Raw genomic sequence first — 21,948 nt, forward strand, 5'->3', positions numbered from 1 at the left:
AGAAAGTTATACCTCGGATGGAATATTTTAATATTTTGAGTTGGTGGAAGACAAATGCTAATAGGTATCCTACATTAGCTCGAATTGCTAGAGATATTTTGGCAATTCCAATTACAACAGTTGCTTCTGAATCAGCTTTTAACACTAGTGGTAGAGTTGTGAGCCCATACCATAACAAACTTCATCCAAGCACATTGGAGGCCTTAATGTGCTGTCAAAGTTGGTTACGAGCTTACAATAGCGGTATGAGTTTATTTTAATATGATTAATTTAAAATCGAAAATAAAAAAATGTATTAGACTATTAGTTATTCGGGGACCGGGGACCCTCGGGGATCCCCTGTTATTATTCGGGGAGGGGATGGGGATTCTCTCAAGCAATTCTGACGGGGACGGGGAGGGGACGGGGACATATGCAAAATATCGGGGATGGGTATGGGGAGATTGGTCCCCTCCCCTCCCCTCCCCATTGCCATCCCTAGTTTCCAATCACTTAATGCCGAAGCCGATCAATCAATAAAATTCATTGGTATTTAGGTTTCGATGGAAATGAACGTCAAAATTCCCTTGGAAATATTTACTAGTGAGGAAAAAATTTCCTAGTTAATAATTGTACCTACGGAATTTTCTCTTATGACTGGGGATAAATTCGCTTGTTAATATGTTTACCTACCAAATTTGTTCTTATTACCGAAAAAAATGGTAGGTATACTATTTTATGACGGACTAAGTGCTTGTTTGGTATGGCTTATTTAAGAGTCATAAGTGCTTATTTAATCGTATAAGCACTTTTTAAAATTTTTTATGGTGTTTGATTATTTTTTTAATAGAATTTTTTTAGCTTAAATAAGCTAATTTACCTCTACTAGTAAAAGCCCAAAATTTGAGCTTTTGGGAGTAGAGGCTATAGAACTTTTTTAAAAATATATAATATAAAAAATATCATACAGTTTAATGGTTCAAAAATACTTTTTTTATTGACAACCAAACACCCAATGACTTTTTGTCCAAAAACTCTATTGGTATAAGCTCTATTTAATAGGCTGTACCAAACGGAGCCTAATATGGTTACCAAGAACATTTTCCGTCGGAAATAAATTATTACCAATAACCAGATGGTAGTACACGCATGACGATGTATGGTGCTTCTAAAGAACATGACCACGCTGAGCCACTTGTGACAAGAAGGTCATGTGCGTGGTGACAATAATCTTGGCATGAATCCTATCAGCGGCGACAGTGTCAAATCAATGGCTACTTTGGATATTACTCCAGGGAAAGTTACGGCAGCCAAAGGTGGAATCTCGAGTATGGATTCAAGCAGGTTCGTGGAATCATAAACACGGTTAGTTGGGGCTTCTCGATGCCAGGCGCGTGAAGGTCTTCGAATCAGCTGATGCTGCTTGGTTTTATGCTCACATCATACATATGCCAAAGCTTGGCTTACTCACTTGGTATGGCCGGAAGCAGCGACAGGAATTTATCTTGGCAATAAATCTCATAGCTTCCAACATTCTATTCACAGGACAGTTGGGATACTACTTGTTCTTGTCGTAATTGAGACCAAATAAGGAGCACGAGTACAGAATTTGGTGGATCTTTTATGACTATTCTGTTGGATACGCTATCATTATATCATGCACCATCAACATCTTTAAGGTTTCGACATCCTGAACCCTCTGAATATTTGGCTCTTGGCTTGTGCTTGCGTACGATCTTATTGTCTTGGTAGCATTTTCCGTTATTTTGGAAGCAGTCACATGGGTCATTGCCAGAAGGCGGAGAAATCAAAATTAAGAAACTCAAAGTACTATTGTCACAGCAGCAGGATGAAGTTTTAGAGTAGCAGTAGTAGATTAAGATTTACTGATTTTTCTGTTAATTTTGTTTAAATTTTCCCACTTCAATCAGAAACAACAGAATTATAATAATAATTATTTTTTTTTTAACAAATTTTGCGCATCATTGCATGTAACATTAGGTCGAATATTATGCCTCCTATCATGTGTGATTCATTTGTTAAGTGTTGGGTGATCAATTAGAAGAAGAAGAAGAGGGCACACATTCGATATTATTTATTTAATCGTATGAGCCTGTAAATTAGAATTTGTGAATATTAAATGATTGTGCACTTTAATTGTTGGCATTTTGGTAATAAGGGATAGGGATTGTTATTTTTAATTTTATTCCGGCAGTGCGATGAAAAGTGATCGCTTGGCTCGTGGTGCTTGGAAGCCGATTTAAGTTATTCCAAATGAGCTAGTATAAAATACTGGATTTGATTTTTTTAATATCGATGGCTTATGGACTAAATGGAACTTTAATGCATATTTATTTTATTTAATAAAAAGTTGTCGACTTCTTTTGTTTATTCTTTTCAATTCAATGAGGCCGGAAAGCAAATCAAATCAGTTTTCTATTCTTGAGACGTAGGTTTTTCTTTATTGACCTTGAGCCAAATTCACATTGATTTTACATTTTTCAATATTTAGGTGTAATTTTATCCAGTTCCAAATTCCTTATTTTCTTCTTGTAATTGAGATTACTACCATAGTCCATAGTACGAGGAATATTTTTAAGGGAATAGAATACATCATTCTCAATTAAACCATCCTATGAGTTTGATTGCGGAAAATAATAATCGATTTGTAAATTAAACTTCTTAGTAAGGATTCTATCTCAAAATGAAATTATACCGTATCTGTTCATAGTACATTATAATTTTTTAATAGAACCCTCATTTATTTTCGGTAAAAAAAAAAATTCTCAAAGATAAGAAGACATTTGAGGAGGAAAAACCTCCAACCATATATGAAAATCAGAACAGTAAAAAAATATAATAAGTTAAAGCATTAACAGTTTGATTATAAATCCTTAAGATATGACAATTATGAAAATCCTACTTTAGTACAAGTAAGTGTTCAACATCATAAACAATATTTAATAACTCCGTGCGAGTATATCAAATATTAGGATCAACTGAACAACATACAATGAGTCACACTTAACTATCAAAGAAAATAAATTAGTTTCTCTAACAAGTCGAATACCAAAACATAAAGCTCAACCTCAACAATATCTATATCTCTAATATATTTTTTATTTTGATTCAACGTTTTTGACACAAAAATATAAGAAAGAGCATTATAGATTGACATATAGTAAAGCTTCCACCAGTCATCTATAAAACCATCCAATGAATTCTAAATCTTACTATATATGTATATGCATATCTCAACAAATACATCTTGCTATTACAATAAATTTGAATTTCCAACAATCTCTCTTATAATTAAGAAATAAAACGAGCACAAAGATTCTTATCTTGAGAATAGAGAAGTTTGAAAATAGAAGACCAAGAAATCGAAAAAACATGATTGGGTTTCTTTTGAGATGGGGTTTTTGTTTGTTTCATAAATCAATTCAATTTCATGGGAATCGGATTTTGAGGGGGATGTAAAGATCGTGGGTGGGGGGGAATTTTAATTTAGGTGCCAACTCAAAGCTTTGTGCCGCACGTGCAACCTCACACTTATTTGACAAATTCACATTACACTGTTCCTTCCTTAACAATCTACCCTTCTCTTTCCAATTATTCACTATTTTACCCTCACTTTTTTACGTTTTTCAAAAGCTTGCCTGCAGCCCCACTTATCTTTTTACTTGTTCAGCACATATTCCCTCTCTTTTTATTCGCAGCACAAAACACAACTGTATGCCATGCAAAATATTAAATACAGTTTTCTTTAATTTTTTTTTTTAAATAGATAATATAACCGGAAGCCCCTATGTTACAATTAATGTAACATACACACTCAACAGCAACCACACAAATAATGGACCCACACAATTTATGTGGTTGTTGTTGAGTGTGTATGTTACATTAATTGTAACATAGCATTTGCCTAATATAACCTGAAAGTTAGCCTTTCTTTCTTTTCTTTTTTTTTTCCGATTTCATAATTAAAATTCTCCCATCCCATCAATATTAATATGAGAAGACTCTATTTACCGAACCCATGCTTCCTTTACAAGGATCAAAGTGACGAGGCTATATTGTCTGGATGTAATTGATAGACAGCATTTTTGCGCAATGATTCAAGACTGTTAGGAGGTTCAACTTATAAAATCTTTTAAAATTTGTTTTAATTATTGTAATATTTAGTATTGAGGTGCTATATTTCTATTAAAAAAATTATAATAATGAAATAAAAATTAACAATATATAGTAAATATAATTTATAAATAATAATTTTGATAAAATTAATAAAGATATAATAATTTTTTTTATTATACAAGTGTAACATTTAATCAGCTTAATTTACAAATTAAAATAGTTAGTGTTTACTAAACACTTTAGTACTGTAACTTTTAACTTTTAAATACCCAACCTCAATTTCAATTAGGGGCTAAGTTGATACAACATATTAGGAAAAAATAATTCATATTAATTTTATAAATCAAACATTTGAATCTTATTTGCAATATAGTTTAGAGAGTAACATTACTCATGAAGTATGCTCTTTGTAAGCTTCATTGCCACAATGATGGTTATAATGCACTGGCAAATACAACTATTCACGTACATAACTACTACTGCAATTGCAAGTCATTATTCAATAAAGAATTCTTTGAGGTATTAAAATAAAAAATAAATTAAAAAATAAGAAAAATACATACTGTAATATACAGTATATTTTATTATATAATATTGTGGAAATATATACTTTTCTTTATTTTTAATTTATATTTATTTTAATAATTTAAAAAATCTCCGGTTGAAAAACTATTCAAACAGCTGCGACGTCTGGCATATCATTTAAGTCCAGTCAATTTCACCTGAAAACAAATTTAATACTGCGCTTCATTTGCAGACCTACCCAAAGCCAAAAGCTTTTTGCCCCATCAACGATTTTGAAAACTTACTATTCCGATGGGTACAGTTCTTGCAGCACTTTTTGCTTTGTCTCTATGGTTTTCCAATGATCTACTCCACCAATCGGAGGGCTCACGTTGATTGATCATCATCCATTGCTGCTTTCAACGGCTACCAAATAGTAATTACGTGGGGCCAGTACCTACAGATATGGTAGCATTCAGCTGTCAATCATTCGTGGCATGGTGATTGCGTATTTAACAGCTCGGCTGTACTTTTACTTTTATTTCATTTTTAGAATTTAGACCCCACTCCATCTGTACAATATATATATATATATATATATAAACTAATGCTAAGTTACATGCATGTACCTTACACCCTTCTCACATGAATAGTGAATGATGTGGGTCCACTCACTATTCATGTGAGAGGGATATAAGGTACATGCATGTAACTTAGAGAGATCCATATATATATATGGTTTCATTCTAGTATTTTCTTTATTTCAGAAAAACCGATTTTAATTATTTCAATCGAAATGTAACATTGACACCACCACTTTATGAAACATATCCGTCTGTTTTATGTATATAATGAAAATATCACGATCTGAGTTTAATTTAGCTTGTAGCTTAATAATAGTAATGGAGGTATCATTTAAGCATTAACTTGCCGTATTCTATTAAGTACTTAAGCATTAAATTAACGTATTCTATTAAGTAGTATTTTAGCATTAAATTGCCGTATTCAATATTATAGAGTTGAGTTATGAGTCAGTGTCGTTTTTTAAGTGTTGACAAATTATACAGAACTAAACTAAAAATTAATCGGTTCAAATTGTGTTTCAATTCACCCACATAGAATAAACGAAAATCACTAAAAACTGGGACTAAAATAAAAAAATAAAAAATAAAAATCAAACGGGTTGGTTTAATTCATTCTTTTTTTAGTTCGGTTCTTTACTTTAGAGTCAAATGCATACAATGAGGCTGACTTATGAAAGGAAGTAAGTAACTACCTTAAAAAGTTTTTTTTTTTTTTTTTTTAATCACAAAAGAAGGCACTGGATGATGTTGTAAACTAAAATTTGGCGATTGACTATTCAGGAAAAAATAGTGGACTTGACCTGAATGGCAATTTCGTAGATAAATTAAAAACCAAGGTTAAGAATGCAGTTATGACACTATTTTCAAAAAACATGCTCATCGACGACAGAAGAGGGGCGTCATCCGGGAAGTTTTCCGTTGCTTTGCATATTGTTCTTTTTGGGGTTGTGTTTTTTTTTTTTTTTTTTCTCTCCTTTCTTTTTAATATTATGCCAACTTTAGTTCACTTTATATCTGCACTTTACTTTGTTCTCAGTTACTCTGCTTCCTCGTCTTCTTCTTCTTCTTCTTCTTCTACTTCATCTTCATCTTCCTTCATCTCTGCTTCTTCTTTGGGTTCATTTCTCAAAGAGTTATAGCAAATGGCAGAGTATAGCCACCCTCCAATGGATCAGCTTCAAGACCTTGAGTACTGCATAGACTCTAACCCTCCTTGGGGTACGTGTCCTTTCCTTTTGCTTGATTATCTCTTGTTGCCTGCGTGATACTTATTTTATGAGTTCTCAAGATGTTAGATTGAAAATGGGCTTGTCTTTTGGTTGTGGGTATTTGAAGTAGACGAAACTGAGTAGAGTTGTTTCAGTCTTTAGTGGCTTGTCCCCTGCTCTGCCGTCTCACTTGAGGCCTGTATTAATGGCATTGCTCTAACTCGGTCTCACCAGAAAGAAAACTAAACATTTGTTCTTTCACTAAAGAACTGCATTAGTAGAAGATGACGGAGGAGAGCAAGATTATTCTGCAACTTCTGTTCGTCAGTTTGATGCAAGAAGTTTTTTAAGTGAATATGTTTGTATTTTCTTTTTAACTCTTATATTTGTTTATTTGGTACTCTGTTCTGTTGCTTAGTAACTGCAAAATGATGAAGCAGAAGACTCTTAAGAGTTTGGTTCCATTTTATATGGCGACATTTCAGGTTTTTCAAATGTTCCTTTCCGCTGGGTTTGGTAAAGGTTGTTTGTAGTTACAATTATACCCCTACACTCAATCTTAAGTCTTAACCTCCTGCATCTGTTGTGAATCATGACACTGTGGCCTCATTACATTTTGTTTTAAAGTTTTTTACATCTTTCTTGCTTGTATAGTATGATTTATTGATGCTGATTTGAAAATTCTTCCAATATCTCATGCAATCTTTAAATTATGTGGTGGATGATCGGAGCAGCAATGTAGTTAAACCATAGAAAGGAGCATTGGGAATGAGTGGCTTTTGCTGCATTAGTGTAATAAATAAAGAAATTTCAATTTTGCACCAAGTTCTAGCAGATATGATAAGACCTTATTGTTATCATTGCTAGAAGCTAATTTTTTTAGTGAATAAAGCAGGTTCTTGTAGAGCATTCATAAGAGATAGCATCATTGTATGGATGTAAAACCCACAAGTTTCATCATTTATCATCGTGAAGATTAGATGTCTGCGTGTTTGATCTAATTTCTTTACTCTCTCATCTTTGTTTACAATGAAAGCGTTGTCTTGCAGCTGAAACTATTCTGTTAGCATTTCAAAACTACATACTGATGCTGGGCACAAGTGTAATGATCCCTACCTTACTCGTACATGCAATGGGCGGAAGTAATGTAAGCTCCTCTTCTGTCAAACTTTTTTTTTTTCCTTTCAAACACAATTTCTACGTTTTTCACAAGTATGTTCATGCTTGGCATCCTGACATACCCAAAGGAGATAAGTGAAAAACCTTGTACTTTGACTATCATGTCCCACCAATGATGCTCTAGGTCAAAATTCCCCGGTTCAAAAGCTTGACTGCTTAGCACCATATTTTCTTTCTTTGTCCAAAAGCAATTGTAGATTGCATTGTTGTGGTTATTGTATATGGTTGAATTTTAGCCTAGAAGATCTTGGTGGGACCTGTAACGTTGGTAGGTCTGTTATTGGCCTTTTCATCTAACTTTTCCCTGCTTCTGTTTTAGCACTTTTTTCTCCCTGACTAATTCTTGCTTACGCAACCAGGGGGACAAAGCACGGGTAATACAGACTCTTCTCTTTGTATCTGGCATTAATACACTTCTCCAAGCACTTTTCGGAACCCGGTTGCCAGCTGTTGTTGGAGGCTCCTTTGCGTATGTCATTCCCATAGCTTATATTATAAATGACTCCTCACTGCAACGGATAACAGATGATCACGAAGTAAGTTTGCCAATGTTTGGACAACAATGTTTGGAAAACTTTGCCTCATACACACAAAAACTCTCTAAAGAGTGATTTGCTTAGCTTGATTGTTGGTGTCAATTTCAGCCAGAGCCCCATCTGGAATAATCCTTACGAATTTGTTGCCTTCTTAGAAATCAAACTTTCCCATTTGATGACATCCATTGAATGAGGTTTTCCACCATGAATGTTTGCAGAGATTTATACAAACAATGCGAGCTATCCAAGGGGCTCTAATTGTAGCTTCAAGCATACAAATCATCCTCGGTTACAGTCAAGTTTGGGGCCTCTTTTCACGGTACACTAGCAGCAGAAACATTGACGAAAGTGGTCATCTCTGTATGATCATATTCTTGACTTTAATACTGGTCTTTCTTGCAGGTTCTTCAGTCCTCTTGGAATTGCGCCTGTGGTTGGATTAGTTGGCTTGGGACTGTTTCAACGGGGATTTCCTTTGGTTCGTATTACTATGCATTCCTAACACCTAAAATGTCTTGAAAGCTATTTAAAAACAAGAATTTGATGTTGGTTGCTACTATTCAATTTGCTGAGACAAAAAAGTTATGACATTCTGATTTTTCAACTTTGTGATGCAAGGTCTTTATTTTTTTGATGAAACTATTAAGATTTAAATTTTTCTTCTTTTAAAAAAAATCCTGGGCGACAACAATTCAGTTCCAACCAGAAGAATGTTAAAGATCACTGAATAATGTAAAACACGTTGTTCTTTGTGTCATAAGCTATTATTAGTTCATTGTATTCAGAACCGGCTATAATTTACCATTGCCACACATTTTTCTTTTTGCAGCTGGGAAATTGTGTGGAAATTGGGATACCAATGCTGCTCTTGGTTATTGGCTTGTCACAGGTGAGTGGGTTGTATATCGTGTTGGGTAAAATCTACGAACATGATTATTGCTTATTTCCCTAACAGAGTTTATGGGTTTTTGACATCACAGTACCTGAAGCATGTGAGACCATTTCGAGATCTTCCAATATTTGAACGATTTCCAGTATTAATCTCTGTCACAATCATTTGGATCTACTCTGTTATCTTAACTGCCAGTGGGGCTTATCGAGGCAAACCATATACAACTCAAATAAGTTGCCGTACTGACAGGGCAAATCTTATATCTACTGCCCCATGGTATACTAATCAATTCACAGTTCTCTCGGATTACTTTGTTTTTCCCTAGTTCTGCAATTTTATGTATATTGTTTTTTCAGGTTCAAGTTCCCCTATCCCCTACAGTGGGGCCCACCAACATTTTCAGCAGGCCATTCATTTGCTATGATGTCTGCAGTTCTTGTATCTATGGTTGAGGTATATCCTTAGCTATCAAAATGCTAGGGTACTACTCAACTGAAATGGTTTCATCTGAATATTCTCTTTGGCTATACTTGTTTGAAATGTGGCTCCTTCGGAGTATCATAGTAGTAATTTTTTAATAGATTGCTTCTGGGTTTGATAAAATTGCTTTTCAACCTGCAGTCCACTGGAGCATACAAGGCTGCATCTCGGTTGGCGATTGCCACTCCACCTCCTGCTTATGTATTGAGCCGTGGCATTGGTTGGCAGGTGAGCTGGTTTTGTTAATTGTCACTTACTCCGCATATTTACTTAGGCATATGATATTTTCAATTTCATCACAACATTTAAGAGATAGTGGTGTAAATTATGCCCATGAGAAATGAGCAATTGTGCTGATAAGGCCCTAGTTGTTATGAATGTCCAAAGAAGTAGAGTTTTGTCTGTTCGAATGGATTTATATTTATTGAGATATATAAACATTCCTCGTCAAAATTTTGAAAGATTTTTTATGCTTTAGCTCAGAGGAATTTTGGATTTTTTGAAATCTGAGTATACTAAGGAAAGATATCTGAGTATAGGAAGGGAAGCACAAAATATGCAGTAATGATGTTAAAAGGTTTTTTTTTTTTTTTTTCCATTACATCGTATTGAATATGCAATATTATGAGTTAAAAAAGACAGCAAGACTGTCCTTACATCATCCTATGGCACGTGCATCATGCTTACCATCTGCTTTAAGTATTCCCAACTCTCACTGTAGTATTGTCCCTTTGGCAGGGAATTGGAATTTTGCTTGATGGTCTTTTTGGGACAGGCACTGGATCTACTGTTTCTGTGTAAGATGCGCTCCTAAATTAGTAATAAGCTGTATGCAGCTTGTTGCATTGATATATTGTTATGTTATGTCCTTGTCTATATAATACAAATTTACCAGAAGTCATGCCAATGTTTCCAGGGAAAATGTGGGACTTCTTGGTCTGACTCGAGTTGGGAGTCGTCGAGTTGTTCAAATTTCTGCAGGCTTCATGATATTTTTCTCCTGCTTAGGTTTGTGCTACTTCTTAGACACGTGAAAATTGAGAGACTGCTTATCTGTTTGCTTAATGGTACTCTGGCTTGTTCTGATAACACCATCGGGCTAAATGCATTTCTCCTTTCTTAATTAACAATTTGGGATTTATTAAATTGCTTTCTGTAAATGTGATATCTTATTCACACAGGAAAATTTGGAGCTGTGTTTGCATCTATACCCATTCCAATATTTGCTGCATTATACTGTGTTCTCTTTGGGCTAGTAGGTACGGAATTACGTTCATCTAAGAAATCCTTTTGATTACTTTCTTCCCCCTCATCAATGACATAATCATATCCTTCCTTGCTTCCAGCTTCAGTTGGCTTATCATTTCTTCAATTCACAAACATGAATTGCATGAGAAACCTTGTGATCACTGGGCTCTCACTCTTCCTCGGCATATCCATCCCACAATTTTTCAATGAATATTGGAATCCGCAGCACCATGGTCTTGTCCATACCAACGCTGGATGGGTGGGTATAGATGTTCAAATTGTTAGAACTTCCCACATCACAAGCAGCTTTACAAACTACATTTTGTTATTTGCAGTTCAATGCTTTCTTGAATACCATATTCTCATCGCCACCAACAGTGGGTTTAATCGTGGCTGTATTCCTCGACAACACCTTAGAGGTTGAGAAATCAAAGAAAGATAGGGGAATGCCATGGTGGGTAAAGTTCAGAACATTCAGAGGCGACAACAGAAATGAAGAATTCTACACTTTGCCGTTCAATCTCAACAGGTTCTTTCCCCCCACATAGCGTGCGAGCTAGTCTCCGTCAAAATAAATTATAAAGCAGCTAAAGCAAGCTGATTCCTTCTGCTATATACCAATTCAGTTTAACCATGCCTGCCCATTTTCCTTCCTGAGTTCTATGTCCATTATCATGCAGCAGATATTCAGCTCAATTTTTTGTAGGCCATGTTAACGTGGCCTAGGTTAGGATTGTAGAACAACAATTGATCCCATGAATGATCTTTTCTGTAGATGGAAAAATAAAAGGAAATCAGTTGATTTTGTTCTTTCTGTATATCATGGAATTGAAATTTTCTAACTTGATTTAGATTCTGGGACTAAATCACATTTTGTTCGAATTCAATTATAAATTGCGTATCCTTAATAATAGAACCACCACTTATACAACCACCACTTATGTATTATTGAGGAAAACCACCACAAATTCAAATATAAAGAAAATTAGTGTTAAATTGGAAAAAAAAAGTTGTATTGTTGAGGGAAGCCTCAGACAGCAGTCTTTTACACATCAATCAAAATTCAGCCGGTAATTCCAACTTAAAGATCGATAATCATCATAGGCTTCGACTAAAGTTCGAAAGAAGCTAAGCTAACTTGTATAAATATTAAAAATGTAATCGCCATAAACGGCTCCGTAGACTAACGAAAGCTGGAGTCCACAGGTTCCTATCAGCAAAGCGAAACATGGAATTGCTTTCGGTCCAATCATAGCATCGCCGGTCAACGCTCGTAAGCTACCGGCGACGTGGCATTGAACCTGGTGAAATAAATAAATAAATAAATAAAATGAAAAGGAGAAAAACGCCCTCAGGGTCCCGTTTCAAATCACACACACAGCGGAAGAACAAGGAAAGCCCAAAAGGTCCCGACCAATCACAGAACCCTTAGAGAGCGAATCCCGTGAGGAAGACGAATCAGAGAGCAAGTGACTGGTGGATGGGAAGAATTGGGGATCCTGAACGTTACCACTGCTGTTTATAAGTGTCATACGGCACTTCCTATCAATTGGGTCTGCTTCCTCATCGGGATAAATTCTTAATAAAAACGCCCTGGTGAAAAAGAAAACGATTTTGAAACGCTAAACATTTGAATTAAAGTGGAGGAAGCTAAGAATCCTAGACAGAGATTGATGAGGGAGGCTGAGAAGGGGGCTTATATAGAGGAGACAGCACGAAAAATAAAACCCTAGAACCAAGAATTTCGGTGGTGACCGTGAAGCAATAGTGATGGGCCTTATTTTGTGGGTCCATTGGTCCTTTACTTATTGGACCAAAACCTGTCTAGGCCCCTGAAGGTTTTGGGCTCAAAGCGAAGAATTTTTTCCTTTTTTCCCCGGGAAGGCAGGGTAATAACCAAAGGGGCAACTGTTAAACAAGTGGTATACTGTAAAGTTATTATTTCAAAATAACAGGACTTGTCTGATAATTTCAAACTCAACCAACAGTAAAGTAGAAGCTTTTGCCGTCGACGGCAATTCAAAATTTCTATTGGCCGTCCCCAATCATCCCATATATCAGCAAGACGCTTTTGGAGAAAAAGAAGACCGTGTTTGGGTTGGAGGAAAATGTCAATGGGGAGTGACACGGGCAGCACCTGGGTTGGGAAGAAACCTCTTAGACGCATCGGAGGCATGTCCGATGCTCTCTCCATCGCTGCCGATCTTGGCTTTTCCGTCGCCCCACCTCCTTCTCAGGTACCCACTTCCTCAATTGCGCACACTTTTTTTTTAATGAATTATTCGCATTCATCTTCAGCTTATCCATATTTGCTTAGATTTTTTAAGAAGTATTGAAAAGGCCCATTTTTGTTTTATAAGATTTTTTTTTCTTTTTTACGTTTTATAAGAATGTAATTGATTAGTATCTGACATTTGTGTAAATTGTAACCCACTGGAATTAGTTGTTTAAATTAGTTGGGTTTTCTAATGGGTTGGTCGATTTTCATATGCATGCTTCAAAATTTGAACTTGGGATTGTTATGTAGGAAGAGCTTCAAAACTTGTGCGCTAATGGTGAAAAAGGTGATGACTTGATAAGAGTGTTAAGAGAGCTAACAGCTGTACAGAGAAAGATAGCTGATCTGCAAGTGGAACTTCAAGGTCGAAAGGTGGATTATTTTGTATTTAGACAATGCTGAAAAATGAATTAAAATCACTTGTGATCATCAATGGATGCTTGGTATTTTTGTTGCTGAGCTGCTTCATGTTTTATATGTTTGGATCTTAGGATGATAAAAATGTGGCACATTTGACACATGTGAGTGAAATGCAAAAGAAGATTGAAACTCTCTCAAGGATCACTACGATACTGAAAGATGTTATTCAGAATAAGGTAATTTATCTAATAGCATTGCTGGCTTTTTTACTTGAATATGCTGAAGTTTCATGGACTGTGATAGAGGTTGCAGTTTCGTTCATGAGATACCTCCTCGTGGAGATAGTAGTTGTTTTCTTCCTCTGGTTACTGAAATTGTTGTGGTATCTAGATAGCATGAAGTCTAAATTGTTGAATCGAACATTACAAATTTGCAAAATTTTATGAGATGCGTAGAAGTTTGCTGTGTGCCATATGGGAAAATGAGAATTATATTCGTATATTGTTTATATGAGTCCATCAGTATGGAACTTAGATCTAATATCAATCATGAAACTTGCAACTAGAACTATGTTGGTCACTAGAAGAAATTTTGCTCTGTCCAAAATTATTCTTTTCTATTGCCTTCTCATTATCTCATTTGACATTCTGCTATTTGTAAATGATGCCAGGATCGCATTATAGCTCGTCTTCAACAACCCTATTCACTGGATTGCATTCCTGTGGAAGCAGAATATCAGGCTGGTGACCGAGTGAACTGCATTTTTTTTACCCAAAGCAGAGTGGAATCTCATATTTATTAGAAACTTGGTTTTGTTGACTGTGAATCGACAAGTTAGATTACCTCTGAATTAAAACTAGTTAGATCACACTTTCCAAGAAACATTTATAGAGTTCTGAATTTGGAGTAAAAGATTTAGGTAGGTTGACTTTGGTTTTGAGGGACTGTGGATTCAATTTCAACGCTTGTGATTACATGTTCAAAAAGCCAATCAAATTTAGGTTCAAATTCTGGCAATTTATGGGTAACTTCTCTTTGTCGTTGTACTTGTTTGACCCATGTCCTCATAATTTCCTTAAAGACAGTAAAATATTCTTCTTCTGTAGATGATATGGCTCTGTGCTTGGATTGATCCATTGAGTTACTATATCCAAGTCATATATAGTACAGTAAGATCATATGTTTGCTTCTATTGAGTACAATTTTTCTATATAATTGCTGACAGTTAAATTTTTAGAATTAATTATAAGTCCATAATTTTAACATGACATAAATCCTCACCTTTTACATTTCAAGTATATGGTGTCCTGGAGTGAAAGAGAACAGGCACTGGCTTTCACCCTTCCATGTGTAGAGTTTGAGTAAAAATGGTCTTTCTTCATTAAACATTATTGCCTAATATCAAATGATGAGTAATTAGATGACTTTTGAATCAACTGATGTAGTTCCCTGTTTCAAGCAGTGTTTTGATGTTCTTTCCGCATAGGCCATGTTGTCTCTAATGTACTTCATGAAGAATCTTGAATAACTATTTCAGTGCTCAAGTCTTTTGGGAAGTAGAATATGTTTTGCTTAGGGGTGCATCTTTTGTGGTTTTTTGCAGAAACAATTTTCTGAATTACTGATGAAAGCTGCTAGTGATTATGGAGCCTTGACAGCATCAGTTGCAGATTTCCAATGGAGTCAGAGCTTTAAGGAGCCTCCATCAATTTGGGGGGTATGCTCATGAAGCATTTGTTTGTTTATATCGACGTCAGAGTACAATATCGATCATCATTAATCCAAACCCACACACATTACAAATTTTTTCATTTTTTGTACATAATTTCATTTCAGTTTTACATCTAAATTACGACTCTCAAATACATAACTCTGTGTGGACTGCTATAATTAAGGGAACTTGTCGACATTTAAAGAGGTCATATTTTTAGTTCCTTTTTAAGTTTTTGGTCAGGTTACTAATGCAATCTGTTGTCAAGCTTAAGAAAATGGTAGTGATCTAGTATTGATTAATTTTCTTGTAATGCAAGAATGATAATACAGTAAAAAAATTTCAAGTTTTCTGGAAACATCAATGATATTCTTTGAAGTAGTTGAATTTTTTCCCTTTTTCTTGAATCATTAACTAGTTAAATTTACATTCTTGGTGCAGGAGATGCTTCGCCCAATTCCTGTTGCTCTAGCATCATGCACCCGTTTCTTTGAAGCCATGTCTGCCATGAGAGAATCATTTGCAACTCTACAACATCTAAGGGTTGGTGATTCTGCCTCATCATTGCCGATAACACCAGATAACAATTCCTCACAAAGAGTACCAGGTGGTTCTGATTGTGTAACTCCACCTCCTTGGACAAACGAATCAAGCCTTGATGACTTGGTTATCAGAAATCTAAGAAGACAAGAACTAGGGCGGCAAGAAGCAGAGGATGCAATTAGTGAAGTGAGTGACCTCAGTCAGTCTGATGGCACAAACAATAGGAGATTGTCCTGGCCTCTTCAAGTTAAAAAGAGTGGTACTTAAGTCGCACTATTGAGTCCACACGTGTTGTAGTTCCTTAAAATTTCATCGTGTGTGCTGTGTATAATATATAAACTTATAAGCGTTTTGTGCAGTATTTGGCAAATGTTGTGCCTGCTATCATTGAGACTACAGTATTATTTGAATAACACTGCTGATCTAGCAATTTTTTTAAAATTTTTATTTAATTAATTTGATTTTGCCAAAGATATTGTTTAAAGGCTAATGGACCCAGCAAGCATTAAGACACTTGGGCCTTTTTAAATACAAAAAGCATTGCCTTTGGGCCTTTTTTCGTGTTGAGCCGAATTTGTTGGTAAGTGACCGAGTTTGCTTATAAATGCAATCAAAGCCAATTGAGTTAAGCTGGGGCGATTGGTGAATGCGCCACACATTTTTCAGTACTTTTGCAGAGCTACTTATGATTTAAATGCTCTTTCTTTCTTATTTCTTTTTCAAAGCAAGCAATAAAGGCTGTGTTTGTCTCGCTTCGAATTTGAGGCTTAATCCAGAAGAGCAGAGAGACAAGGGTTTGCACCTTCTTTATCTTTAGCCAGCTGGTTAGCTACGTGTGGCACAATAGAGGAATTTTGGTGCTAACTTCTGGCGATGTGTCATTATTTCACAGCACCTCGTCCTCTGAAAAGGCCACGCCACTATCGGGACAGGGAGCCTTTAAAAGACGCAAAAGAGTAAATGCCAATATATGAATACGATCCATGCATTTACGCTCACAAGTCTCAACCTTGCAATGACAACGAGACAAATTTTTTCATATCCTGATTCAATTTATTAGTGATTTCCTTTTTTAAGAAACAATTTAGTAGTGAATTTTTTTATTAAGAAAATCTGCCATTCATTCAAAGGATTAATAATAATCAATAACACAAGGTACTAATAAAGTATTGGCTCAACTGGCAATAGAGTCTTCTTAAGTGATTGGACTGAGTTTATTCCCCAATTCGAGTCGCAGGAAAGTCGCATTTGTTGGGAGAACATGTGCCTCCCGGTTCGTACAGAGACTTCTAATCTGAGTTGTGGTACGGGTTTAAAGGTGCATCCCACAGTTGGGGTCCTCCTCAAAATACCTCGTGATTAAAACAAAAAAAATAATTAATAACATAAGGTGGCACAAATACAAGGCCACATTATGTGGTCTATTATTAGGGTCACTTTACAATTGTTATATATAATCGTCATATATATATATATATATATATATATATGACGATTATATATATAGAAGTCAAATTGTTAGTTAAGTGTTTCATAAAGTCACAAATTGTTGGTTATATTTTTTAGTTTTTCATAAGCGATCTCATCTTCTACCTTGATTTAAATTTGTACAACAAGATTTTTAGAAACTATATTGAACAGCTTTAGAAATTTGTGACGTAACGGTTGTAAATTATAAATGTAACATAAATGTGATGTGTATCCATGTCAACATTATTGCGTGCATAACAGTCAATCTTTGATAGATTGGTAAGATTTTCAAGTTTAATCGGCTGAGTTATTTTCTATATTCCAAGATGGAGTCAGTTAGGTGAACCTCATTAACTAAATAAAATTTCCCTAGATTCGATTTGCTTTGTTGGTAAGCATTAACTAAAACTTATGAAAAGAAATTCTTACCAATCAATCAACCAAAAATAAAAAAATAAAAATTAATCTCAATCCCAAGCGATCTCAATCATCTCATTCGAAATGCTCAAAAGAGTAAAAAAAAAAAAAAACTTTAGCTAATTCAAATGGATCCATAAAATTAAGGGGTGTTATTAAATACCCACTAAAAGTTCTCAATGTATCATATACCACAAAAAAAAATTTATAAGTATATTTTATCACCTGATATTTTGGTTGTTATCATTTTACCACCAAAATCTTAATATTATTTAAAAAAAATTATTGAGGTCACTATGGTATTTGTGAAATTTCGAGTCAAAGTTATTTTCTTAATTTTTTAAAATTTTATATTTTTCTCCAGACATTTAATTTACGAGCTACTTATTTTTTATTTCAGTTATTAGAATTTTATTATATTAAAATATCCTTAGGTTTTCTAACAGAGTGATACTAATTGAAAATTTTTCATGCATCTATAATCAAATTAAAATTTTCCCTATTAAGTTTAGTTATAATAAAACCCCAAAATGATTCATATAATAAAACCCTTAAAATTCTAATGATTGAAAAAAAAAAAAAGAGAGAGAGAGAGAGACTCGTAAATCGATTTTTTGAAAAAAATAAAAATTAAGAAAATAACTTCATTTTAAAATCCTTAAATATCTTTGTGACCTCAATAATTCTTAATAATAGAAATATTTTAGTAGTAAAATAATAAAATAAAAATATAAAATTATAAAATTATAAAATATAGTTGTGAGAAAATTTTAATAGTAAAATAATAGTCAAGAAATTTCTTGTGGCTCTTTGATAATATCTCCAAAACTAATACTAGTAACACATGGTAGGCATAGGCATACAGCAAAGCATGAATCAAGCCAGTTGCATGCCGTTTGTCTTTGATTTTATCTGACGCAACGCCGCGTGGCTTCCTTGTTAAAGGCAGCTTATGACGTTATCAAATACCACATCATGTGCAAACATGATTCTCTGCATCTGTCCTATAGTATTTATTTTATACACCGTCCGCTACAAGACAAACCTAGTATGCAACGTCTGCATGGGTGACGGGACCTACCGTGATTATCAGTTATTCCTCAAATCACATGCGTACAAACTATAGTGGGTCCGGGAGTAGTATGATTGTAAATCTCGGTGGTGAGGTGGTGGGGTCGGCAGAGGATACCATGAAGGGCAAAGTGGATGCGCTTTATGCGATGTTTGATGATCTTATCCATTGCGTGAATGAAGTCATGAAGTGGCGATGGGCGAATCTCGTGTCTGTTTCTGCAACCGCCTACGCAATTCTATAAAATTTAAACTGCTTGTGAAAAACTGAAGTGAATACATCAAACTTAGCTCAGCTTAGAATTGTTGCCGCGTGAAATAAAGGCGACCGTATTTAGTAAGTATCATTTTTAAATAATAATTCTAACATAAATAATAAATATAATTTTAAAAAAATAATAATGGTGTGATAAAATTATTGTAACTTTCAAATAAAAACTGTAAGTGTTTATTGAATATTTTTCAGTTGTCGCATATCAAATACAAATTAAGATTCAGTGCTGGACTTTTTTTTTCATGAGTATTGAATAAATTATCGAGATTTATTTTGAGTTATTATTTTTTATTTTTTTACTTAATAACTATTAATTCAATACTCAGCAAAAATTCAGCTCAGTACTGAATTTTTATCCATCAAATACGGTGTGAGTAGCAAGGGCGGATGTAGTATGTGATCAATGGGGGTTGTAGCCCCGGTTGGCTAAATTAAAAAATTCTAAGAATAAAAGAAGAAATATTTAAGATTTTTAATTAGCCCCCATTAAAAAATTCTAAGAATAAAAGAAGAAATATTTAAGATTTTTAATTTAGCCCCCATTATATCTATTAAAATTGATCATATAAATTTATAAACTCACAAAATTTAAACTTTAAATTTTAGAGTTATAAAAGCCTACACTATAATTAAAAATAATGATAGGTCATCACCACAAACAATTTTCTATTCTTGAAAATACGTCGAGAATAATTATAAATTTATTAACAAATATTTAATTCATTCAAAGTTTTAGTTTTAAAATTTTACTATTATGTAATTTAATCCCTGATAAATTATTTTTCTAAATCCGCCACTAGTGAGTAGTGATTCTGCCTAATTAATGGGTTGTTGTTAAGTAACAAGATCAATTAAGATCTAGGGGTTAATGTTTTCAGCCTTTGAGGACAATGGCAGATTAAAAAAAAAAAAGATTTATCAGAGGCTAAATTACATTACAACAAGATGTAAAAACTGAATTTTTATTAATTTATGAGTTTATGAATGTTGTCTTAATAGATTTGACAGGTTAAATAAAAAAAATAATAAAACCATCATTATGGATTATTATGAATTTTTTAATTAAAGTAAAGACTTATATAATTCTCAAAATTAAATTTTAAAATTTATGAGATTTACGAATTTATGAAGATTATTTTTATAGATTTAACAGGGTATTTTAATAAATTTGATGAGACTAATTAATAACTAGTAAGGTAAATGCTATGTTACAATTAATGTAACATACACACTCAACAATAACCACACAAATTGTGTGGGTCTATTATTTGTGTGGTTGTTGTTGAATGTGTATGTTACATTAATTGTTAATTCTCAACTAGTAATGTTTAGATGGAACCAATCACAAAAAGTGAAGAAGCATATATATATAGGGATCTCCTATCTTACATGCATGTAAGATAGAGTTTGCCATATATATATATATACATACTGAGAAAAGAAGTCTTGTCACATCTTCATCTGGCTTTTCCAGTTTACAACTAAGAATAGTATCTTTGAAGAAAGAAAAAGAGTACGGTATTCAGTGGACAGTTACCAGAGTTACAGGAAGGAAATAAGAACGAAAAGGGGGATGGATTGTTTATTCTTTATCTCCATTTGTAGATTGTCCTTCCAGTTTTACAAGTGAGACAGCTCTCTCGAATGGGCGGGCTTTCATTTCCTCTAGTCAAGAAATTAAAAACCCTCAACTAGAATATAATCGATTTCCGCTTTTAGAATTATTATTATTATTTTTGCTAGTGAAGGCTTGATCCCCTATTATGAGATGGATCTCCGGTATCTTTACTGGTCTCAAGCGCAGCAGTTGAGATTAGGTAATGTGAACAACTTTTGTAGCCAGCCACCGAGTGAATTTTTGTGTGTACTTAAATGTGACCAAACCGTAGCAATTATTGAGTCTTACACTATGATTTCAATTTCAATGGAATTTCGCAGAAAGGAAAAATGATACAGGGCTGGACGTGAAATCGAGTTACATTGTGGCCTTGGTACTTTCGCATGTGATAATGATATTGTCATGAAATGTCAAAGATGTCTTATTTGCGAAACGTTTCATTTTCCCTTAGGAAATTAAATGTTAAATGGAGTTGTTTGATTGAATTGGTGGATTTGTTTCTATATATACTCCTACTTGAGAAGGGGCAAAAATCTTTCCTTTAAAACGAAAAAAAAAAAAAAGAAGGGGGAAAACTTTTAATTTTGTCAATGTAACATATTGTGGGTGTTTACTGTTTACATTGAGTAGGATAAGGCCAAGAGCAGCTAGGGAAGTAGCTTCGGAGCATTTAAAGCCTGAGCCGCATTGGTAACTGGGACAGAAAATTCATAAGTAAGAAGAATATGCTAGGCATCCAGTTAATAATAATAATAACGAGTCCCAATAAAGGCTATAAATTAAATAATGCTTCACGCTCTCAAACTTCCTCCAAAGTTTGGATGCTCATGGACTACCATAAATAAAAGTGTTCCAATTCAAATTCTTATATTAAACATCTTAAATCGAGCATGAGTTTTTAAATAGGGATATTATTATTCATATATCTTATAGATATTTTATTATTAAAAATATTATAATATTTTAAAAGTGTATCAATCATTCATCTTAAATTAACAAAAATTATCTGACGACCACTAAACTATTAGTTACCGTTTGAAAGTTAACGAAATTAAAACGAATTAACGATTTTACCTTTAAAAAATATCACTTGTATACCCTTAAATTATCACTTGTATCATATAAAAAGATCAAATTACCCCTCTAGCATTATCCTATTTAAAAGATAAGTAACAATTTGGTGAACGGTAGATACATTTTATCAACTTAGGATAGACGATTGATACACCCTTAAAATATTATAATATTTTTGATAACAGAATATCTATAGGATATACGGATGATAATTTTCCTTCTAGATATAATGCTTTATTCTCCAACTTAATTATTATTAAAGAAGTTCATTTAATCTAAGAACTTAAGTTGATAGAAAAGTACCTCTAAGATAAGTCTTTTAATAGAATCCAACTTTAAACAAAAACTCGTAGATTAGCAGAGTTTTTTTTAGAGTCCACGGTAA

At 34.0% G+C, this 21,948-nt stretch overlaps 2 protein-coding genes, 3 non-coding genes and 1 pseudogene across 6 annotated transcripts; 3 read left to right on the forward strand and 3 right to left on the reverse strand.

The window, feature by feature from the left end:
- Nucleotides 1-1,105: 1,105 nt before the first annotated feature.
- Nucleotides 1,106-1,845, forward strand: LOC112100984 (annotated as a pseudogene).
- Nucleotides 1,846-6,282: 4,437 nt separating this feature from the next.
- LOC18050943 (nucleobase-ascorbate transporter 1) lies at nt 6,283-12,546 on the forward strand. Of its 2 annotated transcripts, none has more exons than XM_006447576.2 (14): nt 6,283-6,422; nt 7,462-7,559; nt 7,951-8,127; nt 8,346-8,446; nt 8,530-8,605; nt 8,957-9,016; nt 9,108-9,295; nt 9,376-9,472; nt 9,641-9,727; nt 10,238-10,296; nt 10,416-10,507; nt 10,681-10,758; nt 10,846-11,006; nt 11,083-12,546. In XM_006447576.2, the coding sequence occupies exons 1-14, from the start codon at nt 6,347-6,349 to the stop codon at nt 11,293-11,295; spliced, it is 1,563 nt and encodes a 520-aa protein (XP_006447639.1). In that variant the 5' UTR covers nt 6,283-6,346; the 3' UTR covers nt 11,296-12,546. The 2 variants fall into 2 exon arrangements, with proteins under 2 accessions (XP_006447639.1, XP_024047532.1); XM_024191764.1 differs by lacking the exon at nt 6,283-6,422 and adding an exon at nt 7,186-7,204.
- On the reverse strand, nt 11,770-11,855 carry LOC112101361. The gene has a single exon (XR_002907488.1). It is a non-coding gene; the product is annotated as a small nucleolar RNA snoR77Y (small nucleolar RNA).
- On the reverse strand, nt 11,901-12,049 carry LOC112101369. Its single transcript, XR_002907496.1, has one exon. It is a non-coding gene; the product is annotated as a small nucleolar RNA snoR2/U65 (small nucleolar RNA).
- On the reverse strand, nt 12,253-12,319 carry LOC112101371. Its single transcript, XR_002907498.1, has one exon. It is a non-coding gene; the product is annotated as a small nucleolar RNA U49 (small nucleolar RNA).
- Nucleotides 12,547-12,696: 150 nt separating the features above from the next.
- LOC18050515 (AUGMIN subunit 2) lies at nt 12,697-16,152 on the forward strand. Its single transcript, XM_006447577.2, has 6 exons — nt 12,697-12,984; nt 13,275-13,397; nt 13,517-13,621; nt 14,056-14,124; nt 14,989-15,102; nt 15,538-16,152. The coding sequence occupies exons 1-6, from the start codon at nt 12,856-12,858 to the stop codon at nt 15,904-15,906; spliced, it is 909 nt and encodes a 302-aa protein (XP_006447640.1). The 5' UTR covers nt 12,697-12,855; the 3' UTR covers nt 15,907-16,152.
- Nucleotides 16,153-21,948: the final 5,796 nt, after the last annotated feature.

The sequence above is a fragment of the Citrus clementina genome, unplaced genomic scaffold, assembly GCF_000493195.1.
Source record: "Citrus clementina cultivar Clemenules unplaced genomic scaffold, Citrus_clementina_v1.0 scaffold_2, whole genome shotgun sequence".
Taxonomy (NCBI): Eukaryota; Viridiplantae; Streptophyta; class Magnoliopsida; order Sapindales; family Rutaceae; genus Citrus; species Citrus x clementina.

Excerpts from the sequence above, each read along its gene's own strand:
- LOC18050943 (XM_006447576.2), top strand. The coding sequence starts at position 6,347 with ATGGCAGAGTATAGCCACCCTCCAATGGATCAGCTTCAAGACCTTGAG. Across the intron at positions 7,560-7,950 it reads ATGCAATGGGCGGAAGTAAT|GGGGACAAAGCACGGGTAAT; the intron begins GTAAGCTCCTCT and ends TTACGCAACCAG. Across the intron at positions 10,759-10,845 it reads TGTTCTCTTTGGGCTAGTAG|CTTCAGTTGGCTTATCATTT; the intron begins GTACGGAATTAC and ends CCTTGCTTCCAG.
- LOC18050515 (XM_006447577.2), top strand. The coding sequence starts at position 12,856 with ATGTCAATGGGGAGTGACACGGGCAGCACCTGGGTTGGGAAGAAACCT. Across the intron at positions 13,622-14,055 it reads AAGATGTTATTCAGAATAAG|GATCGCATTATAGCTCGTCT; the intron begins GTAATTTATCTA and ends AAATGATGCCAG. Across the intron at positions 15,103-15,537 it reads AGCCTCCATCAATTTGGGGG|GAGATGCTTCGCCCAATTCC; the intron begins GTATGCTCATGA and ends TTCTTGGTGCAG.